At 44.1% G+C, this 24,123-nt stretch overlaps 1 protein-coding gene across 1 annotated transcript in view; it reads left to right on the top strand.

Moving 5' to 3' along the window:
- FAM171A1 (family with sequence similarity 171 member A1) overlaps positions 1-23,320 on the top strand; it is a 128,117-nt gene extending 104,797 nt beyond the window's left edge. Inside the window, exons 6-8 of the mRNA XM_068987205.1 lie at positions 16,040-16,156; positions 19,508-19,622; positions 20,384-23,320. Coding sequence (XP_068843306.1) covers positions 16,040-16,156; positions 19,508-19,622; positions 20,384-22,091 — 1,940 coding nt within the window. The 3' untranslated portion in view covers positions 22,092-23,320. The remainder of the gene's footprint in view (positions 1-16,039; positions 16,157-19,507; positions 19,623-20,383) is intronic.
- The last annotated feature ends 803 nt before the right edge of the window (positions 23,321-24,123 follow it).

Here is a 24,123-nt window from a genome sequence, read left to right as displayed (position 1 = left end):
CCCACTCGTGTTGTTTTAAGCCCCTGAGTTTGTGGTTGTTTATTACAGGAGCAAAAGGAAATTAATACACTGTAGAAATCAGTGAAAACAAAGAAATGTGCATTGTCATGAAGCCTCTAAAAAGTAAGTTATCCAATTCTCTACTTCCTCTCTGGAAATAATCTCGATGGCATTGAGCCTTTAGTCATTGAGAATCTTCATTGTATGGTTGATCTAGTTCCACTTAAATGGTCTTTTTAACTTAGCATATACAGTGAAAATTCTAACTGCCGAATTCCAGGCTCCAACAGATTGTTTGAAAAGGTAACATTTGGAAAGTCATTCAAAAGTGATCAAATGAATTAGAACAAGTTTTCTGAAAACTTTGTCTTTAAGATTGGATGGGCATTTCAAAGAAGTCACATGTTCTTTAGAATAGAAGAAGCCTGCATATTTCATAAGGGTGTTTCTACTATTATAGTATAATCCATAATGTTATTATTTAAGTAGAAATTAAATTATTGCATTTAAATGAAAAGTTCCAAGAGTATTATAAGATCAGGGAAAAAATAGGAACACATCTTAAGCATGTAGCACTATTTACTAATTATCTACTATTTATGATTAATTCAGGTACAATTATCATTTCAAACCAGTTTAACACTTTAATTGATCTACTTTTCAGGTAAATCAAAGTACTTGAATTTCAAAGTGTTTAACAGCCAGAAACAGTAACTTGTGAATCCATTAAGAATTTCTCATATAAGTAAGGGTCAACAAACTATGGCCTGAAAGCTTAGAATGGTTTTTACACTTTTAAAGGTTTGAAGAAAGAATCAAGAGGAGTATCTAATGACACATGAAAATTATATGAAATCTACGCATCCCTGAATAAAATTCTATTGAGTGCTATGGACTGAATGTTTGTGTTCTCCCCAAATTCATATGTTAAAATCCTAACACCCAAAGTGATGATGGTATTAGCCAGGTAGGGCCTTTGGAGGTCATGAGGGTGCAGCCCCCATTAATGGGATTAGTCACCTTATGAAAGGGGCCCCAGAGGGCTCCCTTGGCCCTTCCCCATGTGAGGACACAGCATATGAGGACACAATGAGACGGCACCTTTGTGAACCAATGAAACCAGCTCTCACCAGAGCTGAATCAGCCAGCACCTTGATCTTGGACTTGGCATCCTCCAGAATGAAGAGGTGCATTTCTGTTGTTTATAAGCCATCCAGTTAATTTTGTTACAGCAGCCCAAGTGGAGTAAAACATTAGAACACAGCCGTGCCTGTTTGTTCATGTTTGGTCTGTGAGAGCTTTTCCTGTACCAACAGAGTTGTTCCCACAAAGTGAAAAGTATTTGCTATCTGGACTGTTACAGAAAAAGTCTGTGACACCTGATCTAAGATGCATTCCATAGGGGAGCTCTTACTACTTATTATTAAAATGCAAGTGCATTCTCCATCTGCAGGGCCAAACAGGGTGCCTGAGTCAGTCAGTCTGTACTTCCTGTTATCCAGGCAGCCTTCCAGCACTTTACCCCGAATGACAGCTGATGCTTAGTGATAACACCTTGGTTATAGGGCAATATACTTTTTAATGCTAATTCAGTTACTTCCATTCCTGACTGCTGGATAACTGAAAGTTTACTCATGAGAGAAACGTAGAGGTACCTACTTACTTTTTTTTTAGATTCCACATATAAGTGATATAATATGATAATTTGTCTTTGTCTCACTTACTTGGCCTTAGTATGATAATCTCTAGGCCCTTCAATGTTGTTGCAAATGGCATTATTTCATTCTTTTCTATGGCCAGGTAATATTCTGTTGTATATTTGAAGCAAATCTTCTTTATCCATTCGTCTGTTGTTGGGCATCTAGGTTGCTTCCAAGTCTTGGCTATTGTGAATCGTGCTGCAGTGAACATTGGGGTCCATATATTTTTTCAAATTTTGATTTTCTCTGGATATATGTCCAGGAGTAAGAATGCTGGATCATTTGGTAGCTCTATTTTTAGTCTTTTAAGGAAGCTCCATACTGTTCTCTATAGTGGCTGCACCAACTTACATTTCCACCAACAGTGTGGGAGGGTGCCCCTTTCTCCATGTGCTCGCCAGCATATATTAGAGACACTCTCTTTCCAATACCATTAGAGTGGATTCCATTTGGTGCTACTGTTTTTCACAGTTTTCTTTTTTTTGAATGACAGTTGGTTTTTTTGGTGTTTTGTTTTGTTTTGGAGCAGGCAAAGAATTTCCCATTAAAAAAAATAAATTATCATCTCCATATTTTAACCCACATGTTCAAATAAGGGTGACAATGACAACCCACTCCAGTACTCTTGCCTGGACAATCCCATGGATGGAGAAGCCTGGTGGGCTGCGGTCCATGGAATTGCTACGAGTCGGGCACAACTGAGCAAATTCACTTTCACTTTTTACTTTGCTACATTGGAGAAAGAAATGGCAACCCACTCCAGTGTTCTTGCCTGGAGAATCCCAGGGACGGGGGAGCCTGGTGGGCTTCCGTCTATGGGGTTGCACAGAGTTGGACACGACTGAAGAGACTTAGCAGCAGCAGCAGCAGAACAGAAGTAAAGTTGGATTTTGTTTAAAATGTTACAACAATATGAATTGGTTGATACTGGGGTGGACTCTCAGGAAAAAAGATTTTTTAAAAAAGCCTGACTTGCATACATTAGAGTCAAAACTTTTGCCGCATTTCCTGGCAGTGCTGATTTTGCTGCAGCTGCCCTGTTAAAATGCCATTTGATTTACAGTACAAGGTGGGGCCTCTATTCAGTGATGTACGTCTTTTCCTTTTGACAAATTAGCAGATTTCTTTAACCCATGATCTTCTGATGATGCTGTCTCTTTTGCAAAGCAGTACAGTGCCAGGACCTGGGGCCTGAGTATGCAAGTGTGTCTGAGGGGATGGGATATAGCAACCTCATCAGGAATGTTCAGGGGCCAGTTTGACCTTTGAAAGACGCCGCTTTTCTTCCCCAGTAGGGAAAATGCAGTTTTGTCAGTCATGGTGAATGCATCTTAGCCAAGGCTTTTGGGACAGTAAAAGATGGTGTGCTGGCTCATTTTTACAGCATTTCTTCTCTTTACCCCATAACAGGGACAGCAGATGGCTGCCCCATGTCCCAGGTGGTCAGACTGCAATCTGATTCGATGCCCTGGGGAACAGTCACTTATGAATAAGCAAACCAGGTCAGTGGTTTGAACTGAAAGTGACCGACTGACCTTGCATGGCCGAGAAATCATGATTTAAGATCCTCTCTATGATAAGTTGCTGCTGTTTCATAATAACTTGGGTTACTTGGTTTGAATACTCTCATTCTAATGAGGTGACAGAAATCAAAGCAGATTCCAATGAAGCTACATTGCAGAATCCAGTTTTAACTGCCTTCCCAGAACACAGCCTGCAGAGCAGTGTGCGTTGCTATAGAAATGCTGGTTACTGAACCAGCTTCTTATCACGTATGGCACTTACGTATCAGGCATTCAGTGATACTCGCTCATAATTGGCCGGTAGTGGGTTCGTCTCTGCATAGATGGTGAGCTTTACTGTTGATGCTGTTGCTCATCGAACTAGCCCTTTTAGGTAAGTCATGGCCAGCCTATCCCTGACAATGGAGCTTGATTTAAAGTACAGATCTAGGATTTTGTTACATTTCATTGTTTTTCAAGGGGAGAAAAGGATGGGAGTTCTTCAAACACTATATTCTGTTTGTCACTTAAAGAAGATGAAGATATTACCGGTGTGTCTTTTTCTGTATATACCGTGAGCCATGCATCGTACATAGCAGGTGACAAGTTGCCAGACAGGTGTAGTGACTGAATGACAAGAATGAGCCATAGGGCACTGTGTGGGCAAAAGTTAGAACAAAAGAAAGGAATTCATGCGTCTAAAAGTTAAGTATGTATTTACATCTGTGATGTTAACTTTACAACCATGTATATCATCTTTATAATTTTTTTCCATAAAGACCAGACTCAATAGTTAAGGGAATTAAAGAAAGAAGTGAACTTACCTGCTAAAGTATAATGTCAGTATATCCTTGAGAAAGATCATCTGAAACGGGTCTTCTCACAATGAAGGTGATCTCTTAGAAACAAAGAAATAATTCTCAGGAAAAGAGTCTCTGTGTTCTCAGATATATTGTGCACATGTGTAAAACTGAGTTACTATGCTGTGCAGCAGAGATTGGCACAACATTGTAGATCCACTGTACTTCAGTTTTTAAAAAACTGTCCATACCAGTGAATCAGGCTCCCCTTAGATATATAGTGGGCAGAAAAAAGATAATTTACCTGCAGAGAAAGCTAATTGAAGTGAAGTAACAGAAAAGAACTGTTAAAAGTGTAAGACTTAATCTGGATAAATGATTCCAGTCCAGCAAAAACTTGGGCTGGAGACCTCAGCTGCCAGGTGGCCAGCAAAATGTGACCTGCTTTTGAGACACAGATTGGTGTCTTTTGGCTGCTCCAGATCATCAGCATCACAGTTGGGATGTTCTACTCCTGTTGCCTGAGTTGAACGGAGTCTGGCCGTTGAACGCATACACTGCCCACAGGGAGACCGAATGCTGAGTGATCTCAGAACATGGACATTTGTTTCCTGATGTTGCCTAGCAACTCAAAAAACACTCTTATACTACCAGTCCATTCCTAAAAATTGTTAAGCCTTTTGTGTTTGTAGCCTGCCCCCCCCAACAACAAAAAAAAATGAGAGTTTAGAAAACAATACCATCTGGAGAAGGAAATGGCAACCCACTCCCGTGTTCTTGCCTGGAGAATCCCAGGGACGGGGGAGCCTGGTGGGCTGCCGTCTATGGGGTCGCACAGTCAGACACGACTGAAGCGACTCAGCAGCAAGAAGGGACTCCTGCAGAGCAGAGGCCTCTGCTCAGTGTCAGGCGACCGCCTGACGGGAGGGGAGGCTGGGGCTGAATGGAGACACATACGTGAATGGCTGAACCCCTCTGCTGTCCACCTAAACTAGCACAACACTGTCAATCGGGTATACCCCAAAACAAAATAAAACCTTGAACAAAAAGAAAAAAAAAAAAAGAAAGAAAACAATACCATCACTTTAGCTATATTATAGCCATATATAGCTCAGGTCCACTTTTGTTTCAAAATCCTATCCTTAGAGACTTAATTTTCCTAAAGGGTCCGTTTATATAGGAGAACTTTTCATGCTGGTGTTGAATGGAAACAATTTTTGGCAAGTTTTACAAATGATGGCTGCCTACTTTGTGGCCTCAGAGTGTATACAGATCAGTATGTTCCTCCTAAAAGAAAATGTCATATGTTGTAGTCAACTCTTAATTACTGCTTATAGAATAGTTACTTTGTGGATTATCTATGGCAGGTGTGTATTCTCCCTACTACCTGGGATCCTCAGAACCTTCTTGCTTTGCTGTCTTTTGGCCTGGATTTGAAGCACTACATCTATTAGTAATATACTCGTTCTGAGATTGGCCTGGGTGAAAAATAATTAGGAAGGCAAAGCTGCCATCATTTATTTTAAAACCAAATATTTTTTTTTTAAATAGCTTCAGTTTTCAGTGATCTCCACTGAAATGAGAAATTAAGCGGTAAAATTCTTTTTCATAGGTCAGGATATTGCACTGGTTGTACAGCATTTGGCAAGAGTGTATAGAATACAGGCAGGGTGTAGCCCAGCAATTGAAACATTTTGGATGTAAACCCTGGCTCCTCTGGATCTTGAGCAAGTCCGTTAACCTCTCAGGGCCTCAGTTTTCTCATCTATAAAATGAGAATAATAGTTATCATTCCCATCTCATAAAATTGTTGAGAATGGAGAGCAGCCCTTACAGTGGTGTGTAGTACTGGGTAAAGTGTTCTGTAAGTATTAATCATTATTATAATCATCATTGTTCTATTTAGTTTGTGCATTTTGTGTAAAGCATGATATAAGGGAGACAGACGACGTACAAGTACAGTGAAGCTTTGCTGCTGCTGCTGCTAAGTCGCGTCAGTCATGTCCAGTTCTGTACTACCCCATAGACGGAAGCCCACCAGGCTCCTCTGTCCCTGGGATTCTCCAGGCAAGAACACTGAAGTGGGTTGCCATTTCCTTCTCCAATGCATGAAAGTGAAAAGTGAAAGTGAAGTCGCTCAGTCGTGTCCCACTCTTGCCCCCATGGACTGTAGCCTGCCAGGCTCCTCCATCCATGGGATTTCCCAGGCAAGAGTACTGGACAGTGAAGCCTTAGTATCTTTAAATTGAATACCCAGGACATCCCTGGTGGTCCAGTGGTTAAGACTCCACCTGCCAGTGCAGGAGACATGGGTTCGATCCCTGCGTTACAACTTGCCATTTCATATAAGCAGTTTGAAATACACCGAAATTGGAGGGGACCAGTTGGGGAAAGTTGTTGTTGTTGTTTTTTGTCTACTCATTCTCAGCTGAGCTTATTCATTAGTAAAACAGGTAGGACCATAAACCAACATTTTTCATCACTGTTTTAATAGCAACCCTACATTATTTCTTAATCAGAAAGAAGCTGAAATTCAGCACAGGGAAGTACCTGGTACACATGCATATTATCCTAGGAATGGAGAAGGGGAGATTCAAAACACAATTTCCTTCAGGCTTTAAATCCTCTTCCTGTTCTAGAATATCAGATTTTGGTGCATTCCTGCTTCTATGCCAAGACTTAATGTGGCTTAACAGAATAATGGACTGGATCTGGGGATGCAGGGCAACTGTCCATTCCCAGATGTTTTGTTTGGCCCATACAGTTGATTTGGGGGCATTTATTTGTTTGTTTTGTTTTAATTTGCTGCCAACATTTAAATATTGAAAGATTTCCTGGGGAATTCTGTTCTTGGGTTCTCTTTTAAAAAACTGAACAATTCACTCATTACAGCAAATAGATAGTGAACATCTTTGTGCCAGACTTTACTCTGTTCTAGGCTTTTGGTGGAAAAAAAATGCAGCCATGAAATTAAAAGACACTTACTCCTTGGAAGAAAAGTTATAACCAACCTAGACAGCATATTAAAAAGCATAGGCATTACTTTGCCAACAAAGGTCTGTCTAGTCAAGGCTATGGTTTTTCCAGTGGTCATGTATGGGTGTGAGAGTTGGACTGTAAAGAAAGCTGAGTGCTGAAGAATTGATGCTTTTGAGCTGTGGTATTGGAGAAGACTCTTGAGAGTCCCTTGACTGAAAGTAGATCTAACCAGTCAATCCTAAAGGAAATCAGTCCTGAATATTCATTGGAAGGACTGATGCTGAACTGAAACTCCAATACTTTGGCCACCTGATGCGAAGATCATTGGAAAAGACCCTGATGCTGGGAAAGATTGAAAATGGGAGGAGAAGGGGACAACAGAGAATGAGATGGTTGGATGGCATCACCAACTCAATGGACATGAGTTTGAGTAAACTCCAGGAGTTAGTGATGGACAGGGAGGCCTGGCATGTTGCAGTCCATGGGATCACAAAGAGTCGGAGACGACTGAGTGACTGAACTGAACTGAATGACAAAACAAGTCAAGGAAGGCACCTGTAATTGTGAGGCTTGGGTCTGAATGGAGGAGACAGACAGTGAACCAGCTTACTTTGTTGGCATTAAGTAAGTGCTGTAGGACAGTTTAATTTAAGCAGGGTGGTCAGGGAGAATGATTGGCTGGACAGAGGCTTTGGAGGAGTGCTATTTGAGCTGTGATGCCAAGGACACATAGGAACCTAACATGGGACTGTCTTGGGCGTCAAGAACATTCTGGGCAGAAAAAAATGGTCAACACAAAGGTCACCAGATTGGAACCAATTTAGGCACACCTACAGCAACCAGTTCACTCAGAGGCACTGAGCCTTCATGCGCTGCAACCTATGGAGTGAACTCAGATGTGTGTCAACTTCCAATCGGCCGTCTGACAAGTGACTAGATTATTCATGAAGTATATTAGAAATATTTCTGAAGTTGCTTCAAGTACTGGCCACCCAGTTGATGCACCCCGGCAACATTGTAGAAAATGGTTCTAGGGTTTTCTGAAAGATTCACCACACCCACAAAAGTACAAATAATGTGGAGCTTTGCTATTCAAAGAGTGATCCTTGGACAGGGAGTTTATTCAAACTCCAAAATCTCATGATTTGCTCCAGACCCACTGAATCAGACTCTGCATTTGAACAAGATCTCCACTATACCAAGCTCTTGAACAAAGCACTGGTTGAGGGCATCTTACCACATCTGTCCAGATGCTTGTCGCCTCACTCTCTTCTGCCACCCTTCATTTTGAATGAGTCTTCTAATGCTGAAGATAAGTAGCCATGCCTCCTAAATCCTGGACTGTGTACCTCACCCAGCCCCATCTGACATGTAATTGCAAGATGAATGTTAGATTTAGTGGGTAATGAACAAAATTTCTCTCCATATGGACTTAATTAGCCTCCCCTCTGATACTACTTTATGGGAATTTATATATACCTATTGTAAATTGAAAATTTTCTCATTAAATTTTATTAATGCTATTATGCATGCTAATACTTCTGGCTACCTTTTTAAGGCATACACTTTGTCTAGCCCTCCCTGCCAGAAGCTTTACAGCTTCCCATTACTGCTGTCTCCTAAAATTTGTTTCAGGAAGCCTTGTGATCACTCAGCTAAAGTTTAAAAGAGAAAAAAAGAATCAGTTGCTTGGATCAAATTTATTTTTAAGAATCTGTTCCTCAAAATATGCCCTAAAAATACCCAGGGAACATGTTATAGCTAAATACAGATGCCCTTCTTGTTTTAATTTCTAATCATTCATTATACCTGTGATTTTATGCTTTGAACAGAAGGTCGTTGGTTATAGTGAGTTACTGTTAATTTTATTCTTCTTTAAACCAGTCTGAAATGTACTTGCCTGAAGCTACAGGAATCCAACCATCTGTAAATGACTTTCACTCTTTGGTTCCATTGCTTTCAACTAGCATGGTTAGATAATTGACCACCAGGTAAATAAATACTTTGCAGTGTAATTGACAAGGAATGTATCCTCCTCACAGAGTTCATGGAAAAATAATTCTAAGAAAGGGAACATACTATTCAAAGGCATAGACTTTAATTTGAAAAAATAGAAGGCTGCTCCACAGTGTCATAAAAATAGTCAGTGTCGCTATTTCTGCTGTACCGATGAATGTGACTTAAGGGCTGGTGGACTTTTCTGGTTTTTCTGGATGATCTCATCCCACTAAGGTTTTGTTAAAGCATGTGATAAAATGGACTCAGGCTTTGACACTTCTAATTGTACAGCTGGTAGGAAAATGCAGTAGAGGTTATGGCTTAAGATAATGCAGATGGAAATCCTGGGAAGTAAGTCTGTGCTGGTTTCTAGAGAAACGCAACATACTTGGAAGCGGGGGCGGGGAGCGGGCTATGATTATAAGTAGTAATAGTAATAAGCATTCACTCTGGACCTGAGCAGTATATCGCTCTCAAGAAGTCTGCCCTCAAACAAGTGAATGCCCACGATATCCATTATTCACCAGAAGTCACCACAGCCTAAGTGAGGAGATGGTCATTGGCCAAAACCAACAGCTGAAGGGCAGGAGAGAAGAGGTTGCTACCATCCAAGTTCATGCCTGTGTCATGCACGTATGTGTTCTCACCTCATGCCATGAATGTTTCCAAATAGTTCATGGTGAACAGTTAAGTCATAGGAATAGAAGTGTTCTATTTCACAGTGAATATTCACCTTTAAATTGATAGAACTTTTCTGAGATGGATTTTCTGCATGGCTGTGACATTTCTTCGCATCCCAGCTTATAGACCTAGTCAAACTCACTGCAGCCTCTTTCACACACACACACACACACACACACACACACACACAATGCATCAATTAGAATATGTTAGGGGAATTCCCTGGCAGTCCAGTGGTTAAGAGTGCACCTTCCAATGCAGGATGTGTGGGTCCAATCCCTGGTCTTGAAGTTAAGATCTCACATGCCTCATGGCCAAAAAACCAAAACATAAAACAATATTGTAACAAATTCAATACAGACTTAAAAAAAAGAAAACATTAGCTGTTCATGTTGGTAGAATCCTCAACTACAAGTGCTTAAGTGATGAAGCGTTTATTGTTTATGTGACAAAGGAAGTGTGAAGCAGCCACCAGGTACTACCCATCCCTAGCTGGACCCTCCTCGAGTGTCCACACAGCTGGAAAGCGGCAGAGCTGGAATTCACACTAGGTGTTATCTTAGGAAGGGCAAATTGTCCATGCTGTCAGTTGGTCCTTGATTGTGCTGGACTTTCATCTGCCTGGTGTCCCAAGATGTGACACGGTCACAAGCCCCATTGTAAGTCTTTCTCTGTATATTGGCTGAGGTGCAGAATGCCAGCTTCAATGTGTCATCTGTTACAAGGGCAGGTTGTTCACTTACAGTTTCCTTTTCAAAACCAATAGTGCTCCTCCTAACAGTCTTTTCTGCTTGTTACCAAATGCTGAGATGAGCTTGTGCAGCAGATAAAATAGAGGCGTCCAGGCAGAATAAGTGGGCCAGTCAGGAAAAGCAAGGAAAATCAGAACCCTATCAGTCATATTCTAATGAGACATTATGTTTGGAGCTCTTTTTTCGCATTTTAGAGTTCTTTTCCCTTTGAATCGCCATTTGTTTAAAATTTGAACTCACTCTTCTTTATATTTTGCAAATAAAGGCTGGTTTCATTCCTGCTTGGTAACCAAGCAAGAAAGCGGCACCCCTGTTGATTGCTAAGAGATCCCATCAGATCTTATAAGCTAAATGTAAGGCATATCTTTCTGAGTCTGTCAATTACTGTGTGTAATCAGCATTGTGGTTCAGTGCAGCTTCCAAGTAAAGACCTCGTGGTGCTTTATACCCACAACAAACCTTGCCCGCTGTATAGGTAACTAAAGTCTTTCTCCTTGAAAGGATCTCTGAATCTTTCCCTTGTACGAGGTTTCACTCTGGAGAATTCAGACGAAAACTGATCTGTGAGTGTGTGTTGAAGAAAAATGTAGTGAACTTGGATTCACAGTATCTCAGTTCCACATCTGGGTTTGTCCCTCATGTGGCTGCCTGTGGACTTCATTCTAGATGCAGTCTTCATGCAGCAGGTTATCTGGTTCCCTGGTGGGGATGTGGGAGTTGGTGGTGGTGAGAGAGGAGAGCTGGTAAAAGCCCATAGGAAGGGCAGGGGAGGGAAAGGAAGGGAGGAAGTGGGAGAAGGAAGAAAAACACAGCCAGGGTTGAAACTGTTTAGTATAAGAGCAAACAACTTTGTTCTTCGGTAGGGACCTAAGGGCATCAATAGTTAAGGACCAGCGTCAGTTGATCATAACAATGACCCTGAATTACCATGAAAAAGTCAAAATTATATTCTACTTTATGAGGCAGGAGTAAATGACACTTTTTAGAATTATAGAAAACTGCCTTTTCAAACTTTGGCAAATCTGACCCAAGTTCTATGAAAGAATAATTCCCAAACCATGTTCAGGAGATGTCCTGGGGGTTGCAGGGTTGGGGAGTTCTCTCCTTCTGTTTGCAGAGAAGCTTGTCTTTTATCTGTTTATCTGTTTTATATACTATTTTAATTGTCTTAATACAAACATCCCATTAAAGAGAAAGAGTTCAAATGCTTTAAAAACCATTTGGAAGCTGATGATCTAGAAATTTTAGTATCTAGAAATTTCATTCCTCCGGTGATGCCAGAGAATGGCTCTCCCACCTTCACACACATGCAGCCTCAGTAGTTGGCACGGCACAGCGCTCCGTCAGCACAGAGACACAAGCAGCCACCAGCTCTCCTGCTCCTGACACACCCACTTCACAGTCGGCCACCCTCCCTGGGCAGTGGCCACATGCATGAAGGTGGCAACCTGGTTGGGCTGGTGCCGTGGGGCACGAGAAAGCATGGAGTCCTGCCTGCACACCATCACCAGATGACCCACCTCGACCGGCTTATGAAGAGGAGCCCGAGAGAGTCGGCATGAAGCCCCATTATGCTGTTATGACCACAAGTGCCGCCCTAATGTCTGAACTACAGACGAGACAAGCTTAACCTGGTCAGCCTTGCGGGCAACTGTGCTGAGCCAGGAGTGTCCAGAGTCTGGGCCCGCCCGGGAGGCAAGAGAACAAGCAAGAGACGTTGCGCTTGGAGTTTCCTAAGCAGGATCAGCCTGGATATTCCCCTGGATCTTCCCCTGATCTGTCTGAGCAGCGCTGAGGTGCCCACAGGGGCGGGAAGTCCCCACTCTTTGTACCCTGGCTGCAGGTCCAACAGTTACATAACCCAGTCAACAAAAGAGACTCTGCAGAGGTCTGTTTGTCCTGCCTCCATTCCAGGCACCACTCCCCATTCACGAGTACAAGAATCTCTTATGTGTGGAGTTCCTCAGGTGGGAAAACACCCTCATTCCACACCCTCAGGATTTCAGTGATGAGAAGCATATGTTTCTGGTACACAATTCATTAATTCTTGTGTTCCCTGCAGCCAATTTCCTCCCGCAAAACACAGAAAGCTTGGAAATAGTTTTTGCCAATAACAGCATGATTGTTGAATCCTAAAATGGCGTCACCCTCTATTCACTGAACACGTGTACATTTTACGGAAAACTTAGTCTGAAATAAATCCCTCTTTCCCAGCTGGCTTTGTTCCCTCTAGTCGAAAAGAGGAGAATCCCAAGCTTAACTGCACTCCTGTAAGGAGATCTCTCCTGCCAACCACACCCAGCTTTGCACAGAAGGTCATCTGATATTATTTGGCAGGGGTGCGGGTTGCACGTCTGGCTTTCACACTCAAATACCACCGTGTTCCCACGCCAGGAATATTTCTGGGTGCTGAGAAGACAGAAGGAATATAGGACTTGGGGTTAGCAGTTTAGGCGAGGTATGCTTCTGGAAAACAGATGATGTAGTACCATGTGCCCTGGGGTTGATGGGACCTGGAAGGCCCCCACGTGCAAGAGGGACTCAGGATAAACTGGATGTGACTTGAATCCTGAAGAATCGGTAAGCTTTTGGAAGAAAGGAAAACCATATGAGGTTGGAACACTGGAGGGCAAAGTCATAGACTCGGGTGAAATTTTCTGTTGGGAGGACCAACCTGCGAAGAACGAAGGGGGTGCCGAAGTGGGGGAGGGGCAGGCGGTCGGAACAGCTCTGACCTCACCTTTGTGCCTCCAAGGACAGGTCCTGGTGGCTCTTCATTGCCAACGGCACTGGTACCCCTGCACCAGCCCTTGCCGGGCTCCCTCCCTCTGCCCCACCCCCCCCCCCACCGCGGCATCATGCATCAAGCTTGCCCGCTACACTCTGCACCCCTCTGTGCCTCTGTTCCCTCCTCTTTCCCTCTGCTAGCCCCCACCCTCCACCCCCACGTGAAGTCCTGCCTGTTCGCCAGAGCCCACCTCATCCCCAGGGGGGCATTCCTTCCTCACTGCGCTCCCAAAGCAGCTGGTGCTCTGCCTTCCCGGCTTTTCTGGCTCCCACCAGCATCATAGGCTCGAGTGCCTGTCTGGTGTGTGGCAGTGTGTGTGTGTCCACTCATTAGGCTTGTTCCTAGTGTAACTGGGAGATGTTTTAAAAGTCCATTTCTGGGGAAAGAAAGTCCATTCCCAAGACTTCCTTGGTGGTCCAGTGGTTAAGACTCCACTCTCCTAGTGCAGGGCCCAGAGTTCGATCCCTGGTCAGGAAACTGGATCCCTTAGGCCACAACTAAGACCTGGCACAGCCAAGTAAACATGAAAATGAAGCCCATTTCCAATTGATGCGGCTATGTTGCACTGTAGAAAGCCAGGGCAACGTAGCCATCCCGGTAGGTGGCTTTCCCTGAGAGATCAACAGGAATTGGCACTCTGAGCCCCCATCTCTCTTCCTCTGGGTCCCTTTAGCCTAACCTCGTATCCGCTCCACTTGAAGAGCAGTGACTCAAGAATCTAATCTGAGGGAAACTGCAAACGAAGGAATGCAGGCCGCTTCCTGGCTGATAGGAGATCCTGCTGGGGCCACTCCTGTGAGAGAGCGTGTGGGAGTGGGGTGGGGTGTGCAAGTCATGAGCTGAACAGCGCGGGTTCCCCAGGGGGAAACCGGAAGCAGTGGCAAACAATCCATTCTCTGCCTTCAGGCAGACTTTCTGACTCAACACAGAACCCCTTTAGCTGCATGTGTCACGTGCCCTCGCTTCCATTTCCTCAGCAGCTCCTGGAGTGAGTGTGTGAAGCTCAGAGTGGCTGGACCATCTCTGGCTTGATGCTCTTCAGCCAGTGAACCTCATACTTACTTTATAGAGATTCCAGCCTATTTTCTCGTCTAACTTGAAATCCTCCGGAGCCATGCTTCAGCCAGTTGCACGGGGAGGTCGGACAATACAAAGCACCCACTGATGCCTGGCCTCCCCCATCTTCCTTCTTTGTTCAACTCCTGTCTTTGAGGAAGAGGAGGAAGAAGGGTGAGGAGGGAAGAGGAGAAGGGGGGAAGAGGAGGAGGAGGGGAAGAGGAGGAGGAGGAAAGCTGGGGGGAGGAAGGAGGAGTAACGTGGGGAGAGGGAGGGAGGGGAAGGCATGGGAGGCAAGCTGGGGCACCTTTCCACCCAATACATTTGAATGTTGCTATGGCAACTGATAGGCCCTAGAAGCCCTGCCAAGTATTGTTTTTTTTTCCCCTCGGAGGGGAAGGAAATCCACTCTCGCCACCTTGTGTGTGCATGCTAAGTCGCTTCAGTCATATCAGACTCTTTGCAACCCTATGGCCTGTAGCCCACCAGGCTGCTCTGTCCATGGGATTCTCCAGGCAAGAACACTGGAGTGGGTTGCCATGCTCTCCTCCAGGGGATCTTCCCGACCTGGGAGTAGAACCCGGGTCTCTTATGTCTCCTGCATTGGCAGGCAGGTTCTTTACCACTAGCGCCATCTGGGAAGCCCAGTGGTGTGTATACACCTAGGAAAGGCAGGGATTTGGAGACCGGAAGGTGGAATATTTGGTGCATAGCTGATGAATTTAGGCCTGGAGGGGACAGGAATCCACACATGGCCATTTCACGGGGTGGGTGATCAATCATAGATCTCTGTGTAAGTGACCCATATGTCTGGGCCGGTGGGTCCAGTGGGTATGCATGGGCTGGTGGGGGCCCTAGCCAGCACTCTCCCTGGGAACCTTCCAAAGTGAAAATGTTGTAAATGCTGGCAAGTTCAGTAGGGGATGCAGCAGGGCAGAGTAGAGAAAACAGCACCAACCTTTAGGACAGACAGACAGACCTACTCTGCCTCTGCTTTGCTCTCTACCCCTGGGACAGCTCAGAAGAATTCCATGTCTCACCAGTCTCCAGTCTAAAAGGGGAAATGAGTCCTCTTCTGTAGAGTCATTGTGAAACTACTGATAACATGTATAAAGCATGTGCTGTGACGAGCCAGCACACAGTAGGTGCTCGCTAATGTGAAATACTCTTTAAAGTAGTAGCTGAAAGGCAGCACTGACCTGGACTCCCTCAGTGTCTCTCAACATCAGAGCCAACTGGAAGCTTCATAAACTACTCACCTGAGCCAGGCTTCTGGGTTAGAATTTGCAAAGATGGGACCAAAGAGTCTCTCTCTATATATTTTTAAACTTCCTGAAGCAACTCTGATCGCACCAGTCTGCAATTCCAAATAGGAAATCCGTTTACTTGCTTGAGGATAAGGAATATAAACAGGACCGGAGTTTCCCCTCTTCTTTCCCCTCCCACCAACCCTTTCTATGCTGCCTTTATTCTGCTTCTAAATTCCAAAGGCTTCTGGAGGAGATGGGCCATGGTGACAGACGAGTAAACTCCAAAGGCTTCTGCTAAAATTATCTGTGTTTGGAAGCAGGGACGTGTGATAAAGTGGCTGAGAGTAATGTAATCAGGAAGGCCAGGAAAAACTCTTTCCTGAAAGCTAGATGCAGTTGCTCCACAAGAGTTGGACCCTTTGGCTCTCTGATGGGTTCTAAATGGGAATCTTAAGGCGATTTGTACCATGTGCTTAAGCCTTAACTAGGAGTTCCGCGTGCATCTGGCTGAAGTCTTTTTCCACATCCCACAGGAACGTGGCTGAAGAGCGGTCTTGGCCTCGTGCACCAGGAAGGCAGTCAGCTGACGTGGACGTACATTGCCCCTCAGCTGGGGTACTGGGTGGCTGCCATGTCTCCTCCCAACCCAGGTAACAGGGTCCCTAACACCTGCACTGATGGCAACCAGTTTTTTTGAGGGTTCAGGCTACCTGTGCTTTTGAAAGTGACTTCAGCAGAGAGATCACATCTTTTTAAAATATGGTTGAATGTGTGAAAAATCAAATGATGAGAAGAAGGTATTTGGTGGGGGTGGGGGAGTTCTGGTTGGAACTGTCCCATCCAGGGTAAGAATAATGCAAAGAAAATAGTCTTGTCTCGAATCTGTTCTGCTCACACAGCTGCCATAGGGGATTCTTAGTCTAAAGCCCACAGAAGGGGTTCAGACCTCCTCCCTAATTCCTGAAACAGCTGCGGACTGGTGGAAGAGGACGTAGGAAAAGGCGCTCACTAGAGGGACCAGCAGCAAGTCACTGTGGAAGGGTTCCTGGGGCAAAAACTGAACTGGGCATTTCTGAAAGGTTTAAAAGCAAACCTGTTGGGTTTTGTCTAAAAGAATATGCCTCCGTTCAGGATAGATGAATTAACTCATATTTTCCCCTAAAATTTAATTTCACCAATATTTTCACTGAAAGTGTAAGCTTATTTTCAAACCTATCCACCCTGATTTATCCCTATGAGTATTCTAGAAGTCTTTCCAGTGATGGCTTCCATTACTCACAATGCCTTGCCTTTAGACCCTGTCTCCCTTGGACTGCTATCCTTAGTGAAACTCTTCATGGGTGGCCAGTCTTCATGCTCAGAAGGTCCAAGGGTCCCTTTGTTGATCTTTCTTAGACATATCTAAAACTCACTGATTGCCAAGATTGGTGAATAAAGTAAGTCGTTGAGCTAGGTCAAAATGCTGGGGATTTCCGTGGTGGTGCAGTGGTGAAGACCTCACCTTCCAATGCAGGAGTGCACGTTTGATCATCCCAGGGATGGGGGAGCCTGGTGGGCTGCCGTCTATGGGGTCCCGCAGAGTCAGACACGACTGAAGTGACTTGCAGCAGCAGCAGCAGGAAGCTAAGAGCCCCCATTCCTCGGGGCCAAAAAGCCAAAACATAGATTGTAATATTGTTAAAAAATCAATATCAACATTAAAAATGATCAGCCTCAAAAAATAAAATAAATATAAATTTTAAATCTTTATTTAAAAAGATGTGCTATGATTAAAAGCTGATCCTTGTCAATTAACCGTGAAGGCAGTTCCAAAATGGAAGTACACAATATTTTATCAATGGAATTATCACTGGAATGAACACTTAGGACTCCCAAAGTAACTGACTTGACAGAGGCCAACCCGAGATGGGTGTTGAAAAGTCTGTGGCCTTTACTTTATAGTCCCCCCTGAGAAAATGTACACTTCACATCTAGCTTTTAAGAGAATGTGTTTCCCTTTACTGTATGGTCCTTGTAGCCATCTGGGCATGAAGTGAGTACATAAATGTCCCAGTCTCCAAATCTGAAGTGTCTAGAATACAATTATGAGTAAAGGAAGAAAGTCCTTAAAAACCAAAGCCTGTGCATTAGAGTTAAATTTTATTTTAGATCTATTTCCAAGACCCCTGATGATGTGTTATGTGACAGATTAACAGCTACTTCTGTAAAGAAGAGAGAGAACGAGACTACTAGATGTAGGCTGACCCAAGCTTGCTGAGGAGCAACGAAGGAAGAGACAAAAAGCCATAAAAACATATATAGTATAAACCCTGGTGGCATTTAATATAGAAATACATATACTGGTAATCTCACAGTCATCACTTGTATTGAAACAAATCACAGCAATGCTGTGCTTTCATGAACCCGAAACCAACAAGAAAATAATGAAAGTTTTCTCTTTCATTCTCTGGTTAAGAAGGAAATGAGGGAATCTTTATAAAGATTTCCATTTAGCAGAAGATATTTGGTGGGCCAAAAAGTTCATTCAGGTTTTCCCATACCATCTTAGGGAAAACCCTGAAAGAACTTTTTGGCCAACTCAATAAAATAGTAACATTTTAGGTACTTTAAAGGGCTGAACTTCCATTATTTGAAAATGATTTTTATGTGCATCTCAGATTTCTTGGTGACCCCTGCCAAGGTATTACCTATGTTTGTGGGGTTGCTCTGTGTTAAAAAAAAGAAGAATTGTTTCTCTGAACAATTAAGGCCGTAAACAGTTAAGGCCGTGGTGGCCAGTAATTTTTCCAACTTCTTAAAATATTCACTTTCACCCCATTGAAATGATTTATAATTGGGAGAGGATGATGTTGTCTTTTAAACTTAAGTAATGTCACTATTTTCAAAAATCAACAAGTCTCCTTGGGTTTATCTAGCTTAAGAGACTTGTCTCCTAAAGATTATAAAGAAATGTATCCCTTAAAATATCAAAATCAATGAATAAATGGGACTTTATGGTGTTTAATAATCATAACAATTCTCCTGTGATGTTATATGTAATAACTATATTCCTTCCTTCCCATCTTTTGGTGCACCGTTAGCATACTTACACACCAGTAAGTGCCCAAGCATTGTAATTTGGGGGAGAGTTTCGTTATTGCTATCAATCCCTTGTTAGCAATGTTAAGATAGATTCTTACTGCTATTGAACATAAGGAGTAAGTTAAACTACCTCTTGGGATTCTTCCCAAGGTAAATTAAAGAGAAAATAGGTTTAGTTCTGATCACCTTGTCTGTAAGTTCTGGAGAAGTCTGTGGCCACATCAGGTTAGCCATTTTGAAAAGATACTGGAAAGATATTATTTTTTTTAAATGGGAGGCACATAGTAAATTTACTTCATACATTTCAACTGATTTGCTAAGGCCAAGGGCTCAGTACTTAGTAATCATTGCCTAGGGAAAGTGTGAGTAAAATTTCATGTTTTGATTTGTTTTCTCCTTCTGCAGTGCCATAAAATCCCCAGGTCTTCATGCCGTGTCTCTGAGTGGATAAGTCCCACTCATGATATGATGATCATGTATCTAGTTTTCTTATATTCAAAGGTCATGTATTTAGAATGATGAACATGGTACCAGATGTGGCTCTCTTCTTGACTAAGGAGGGACTGTGGATGCTACATACAGAATTTGAGTATTCACAGTGCTCCGGTGATGGTTTGGGTAATCCCTTTCCATTGAGGGGAATTGTGGTGATGCTGCAGACACAGCATCTAAAGGGTGTTTGCATCGGGCCCCCGTTCCACACTTCAGCCAATAAGAATAAGAGAAAAGGGACTTGCCTGGTGGGCCAGTGGTTAAGACTTCACACTCTCACTGCCCAGGACCCATGTTCAATCCCAAGTTGGGGAAGTAAGATCCCACATGACACATGGCCAGAAAAGAAGAAGAAGAAGAAGAAGATTATGCTCTCTTTCTGGTGAAAGGTGTTCAGAAATCTAAAACGCCCTTTTCTGGCCTTCCAGGTCCGGTTGTCACACAGGACATCACCACGTATCACACAGTCTTCCTTTTGGCCATCTTGGGAGGAATGGCTTTCATTCTTTTGGTTTTGCTGTGTCTCCTTTTATATTATTGCAGGTAAAGTTTTATCATTGGGGCTTCTTTTTAACTTGGAATTTCTTGCACAAATTCTTGGAATTTCTTACTTGTGGGTAAGACTCTGAGTATCCAGTACAGGTGGCACAGGTTCGATCCCTGGTTGGGGATCCACGATCCCACATTGCCACATAGTGTGGCCTATAAATAAACTTTTCTTTAAATTTTCTGATCAGTGGTCCAGTGGGTAAGACTCTGAGTATCCAGTACAGGTGGCGCAGGTTCGATCCCTGGTTGGGGATCCACGATCCCACATTGCCACATAGTGTGGCCAATAAATAAACTTTTTTTTTTAATTTTCTGATCAAGAACTGAATATCTGTCATATAAGTTGCAAACAAAGTGGGATATTACACTGTGTGTAATGTCTTTTAGAGAGGAGTCATAAAAAAATAAGCTCAACAATTGTCACAATTCCCTGAGAATAGTCCTAAGTGGTAATCAAGAGATGATATTCTCAAGGACAGAGCCAAACTTTTCTTCCTGTGATCCCTCATCTGATTGACTTGCAAGAATATTTATTGTTGACTCTGCTTTGAATGAATAACGTGGATGTACTTGGGGTACAATCTGCAGATTTCAGCCCTCAGCATCAAAACAAGGCTGAGGGTATAGGGTGAGAAGTCTTCTGGCTGCTGATTAGTGTTGTCTTGTTTCTTCCTGTGGGAACTGAGAATTAGGTTTAGACTAGAACCCTCACTGTTCTGAGATTTCAACCTTGGGGTTTGTATCTTTGTTCATAGGCGGAAGTGCTTGAAACCCCGCCAGCAGCACAGAAAACTGCAACTTCCCGCCACCCTGGAGAGTACCAAAAGGGATCAGTCGACTTCCATGTCACACATCAACCTGCTGTTTTCTCGTCGGGAATCAGAATTCCCTGGTCCACTCTCTGTCACCAGCCAGGGCCGCCCCCCAGATGCCCCGGGCCCAAAGGAGCTGATGAGTGGAGTCCATTTAGAGATGATGTCTTCCAACGGGGAGGTGGACATGCACACACCCATGCTGAAGCTCTCCTACAGCACCTCCCAGGAGTTCAGCTCCCGGGAGGAACTCCTGTCTCATAAGGAAGAGGACAAAAGCCAAATCTCCTTTGATAACCTGACACCGAGTGGGACGCTGGGAAAAGACTATCATAAGTCGGTGGAGATCTTCCCCTTAAAGGCTAGGAAACCTATGGAAAGGGAAGGCTACGAGTCCCCTGGCAACGGTGACTACAGGAGGAGTTACAACGCCATGCTCTCGCAGCCTTTATTCGAAAAGCAGGACAGAGAGAGTCAGGCCTCCGTGACCCACGTTTCCACAGGAAGTAAGCTCACCATTCAGGAACACATGTACCCCGCGCCTTCATCTCCCGAGAAAGACCAGCTGCTGGAGCGCAGACCTACTGAATGTATGATGTCGCGATCCGTGGACCACCTGGAAAGACCTACCTCTTTCCCGCGACCCGGCCAGCTGATCTGCTGTAGTTCCGTAGACCAGGTCAACGACAGCGTCTACAGGAAAGTGTTACCCGCCTTGGTCATCCCGGCTCATTACATGAAACTCCCAGGGGACCATTCGTACGTGGGCCAGCCCCTGGTCGTCCCAGCCGACCCGCAGCTGGAGATCGAAAGGCTGCAGGCTGAGCTGTCCAGCCCGCACGCAGGGATCTTCCCACACCCCTCCGCGCAGATCCAAGCGCAGCCCCTCTCTTGCCAGGCCATCTCACAGCAGCACCTGCAGGACACAGGCGCCCGGGAGTGGGCCCCGCAGAGCGCATCCATGTCGGAGTCACTCTCCATCCCAGCATCTCTGAACGACGCGGCCTTGGCTCAGATGAACAGCGAGGTCCAGCTCCTGACAGAAAAGGCGCTGCTGGAACTCGGGGGTGGGAAGCCCCTTCCCCACCCCCGGGCCTGGTTCGTCTCCCTGGACGGCCGGTCCAACGCGCATGTCAGACATTCCTACATTGATCTCCAAAGAGCAGGGAGGAACGGAAGCAATGATGCCAGTTTGGATTCTGGCGTGGATATGAATGAACCAAAATCCGCCCGGAAGGGGAGAGGAGACCCCTCAACTCTGCCGCAGAACCACCCACCCGTCCAGGAACATCCCCAGAAGGAGTCGAGGGCCGCGGACAGCTCGGCCTACACGCAGCTCGTGTACCTGGAGGACATGGACCAGAGCGGCAGCGAAGGTGGCACCACGGCCGGGACACCCGAGGACAATGCTCTGCGGTGCCTGCTGGACGGCTCCAGCCGGAGGAGCGGCAGCCAGCTGCCCAGCCTGCAGGAGGAGACGACGAAGCGAACTTCGGACGTTGCCCCTGAGCCAGCGGCCACTCCTGACCAGAGGAGATCCGCTCCGCAGGATGAGGAAGACGACGAGGACGACGACGACCAGGGAGAAGACAAGAAGAGCCCGTGGCAGAAACGGGAGGAGAGACCCTTGATGGCATTCAACATCAAATGAGCAGTCCAGAGCCACCCAACCCGGGACCAGATCCAGTTGCCAAAAATTCTTTCTTAAGGAAGCGCTTACCTGTTTGTGGAGGAAGTTGAGCCACGTCTGCCGTGGGCAGTGGACTTTTTCCTGCAGTTACCCTGTTCGCTGTCTAAGTGTTAGAGAGGAAGTCAAGTTCTTACTCAGAAGAAAGGATGATGATACAGGATGCCTCGCCTCCAGGGAGAGGGCTGAACGTAGTGTCTGTCTGAATGTCAGTGTCGTTCCCCATTCTTGATGTGTCCACCCCAGAGGACACTGAAAAACCACACGTGATGTCCTGATGTCACTAGGTTCTGATGATAACCTCAGTTCTCCAGATTCTGGGAACAGAAGAAACTCTTTTTGCATTGCTTGAATCCATTTTATCATGATAATGCTCCTGTGAAATTATTATTGAGAAATTAGCTTGGCACTTAGTGTCTGGAGGTATGCATTATCTCAAAGGAAAACTATGCATCGCTGCTTCGTGGTCTTACTTTGCTTAGGTTTTGGCTTTGGTTAGATTTCGTTTCTGATTTGCTTTTTACAGACACACACACACAACACACACACAACACACACACACACAATTAGGTTGTAAGGATTTAATTCCTTCCTTGTCACCTGTTCTGCTTCTCGGTGGGTTATTTCGATATCACCTTTCAGGAACTTCTGAGTGTCACCTCTTAACATCCAAGCCTTTTAATGAAATAGTACTGAAGTTTTTAATCAGCTGCCAGTCCTTCAATTCTGGTCCCATTAACTCCAAGTGCCTTTTTTACAGTGACGACAGACAGTCCCTTACTTTGCTTTTTTTGTTTGTTTTTCTTAACTTCTTTGATTGAACTGCCTGGATTTTATAAAGTTATTAAACGATCCCCTTTTCTTTCAACTGCATGCTGCCAAGTGCCCATTTGTGCTCAGAATTCTCATTTCAGCTCAGTGTACTCTCTCGTTCTCACGTGTGACGTGGATTCTGTTTAGCTAAGCTAGCCTAGAGGACACTTTAGTGATCCCCTCCCCCATGCCACCCCTTTGACCACTAGGCACCATTATGGTTTTATTGGCTGTTTGTATATACGGTTACGTATTCTGAAATCCTATGGGCTGATCTTGCTCACCAAACACGGAGTATGGGCTGAGCAAGTAAACTGAATGTGACTATTAAACAAATCTTATGTACTATCCAAAAGTGCCAGAATGACTCTTCTGTGCATTCTTCTTAAAGAGCTGCTTGATTATCCAAAAATGAAAACTCAGAATAAACTCTGAAGGAAAAAAAACCCTATCTTGTGGTCCTTTTCATTCATTCTGAGCCATTGTTGGTTATAGAGTTGCCATTAAGAATTCTCTTATCATTTCTTGGCAGTCTGAAAGGCCAGTTGTTGGAATTACATTCAAAGACTAACATATGGTGGGGAGAGATAAACTAGGAGATTGGGATTGACATATACACACTACTAAATATAAAATAGGAAACTGTAAGGACCTACTGTGTAGCACAGGGAGCTTTTCTCAGTACTCTGGGAAAAGAATCTAAAAATGAATGGGGAGATATATATATATATAACTGATTCACTTTGCTGTACACCTAAAACTATCACAGTGTTATAAATCAACTATACACCAATAAAAATTAAACAAAAGAAACTAACACATAAGATACCTAGGAACTGACATAAAAGCCCACCTTGCTGTTCAGTTTCATTCAAGAAAACAAGATAACATTTTATTGTGTTTCTGTACTTTATAAGAAACTGGTGTGTTCTTTTTTTTCAGTATTGATCCAGCATCAAAAAGATGTCATTCAAACGAGCAGAACCATCCCAGACGTGTGAAACTATTAATCAAAATCATTCATGGAATCATCAGTATAGACCAAATCAGTGGAAATAAGTAAAGCTAGCTAGTTTCGTTATAAAATCTTTAGTCATGAATTCCACAAGGCAGAAAACAAGTCAAGCTGATTTTTATGATTTTAATTCTCAAATGTAAATGTTTAGTATTTTGCTTTTAAAAT

The sequence above is a fragment of the Capricornis sumatraensis genome, chromosome 15 (genome assembly GCF_032405125.1).
Source record: "Capricornis sumatraensis isolate serow.1 chromosome 15, serow.2, whole genome shotgun sequence".
NCBI lineage: Eukaryota > Metazoa > Chordata > Mammalia > Artiodactyla > Bovidae > Capricornis > Capricornis sumatraensis.
Note: the sequence above shows the minus strand (reverse complement) of the source record. Positions and strands in the feature narration are given on the sequence as shown.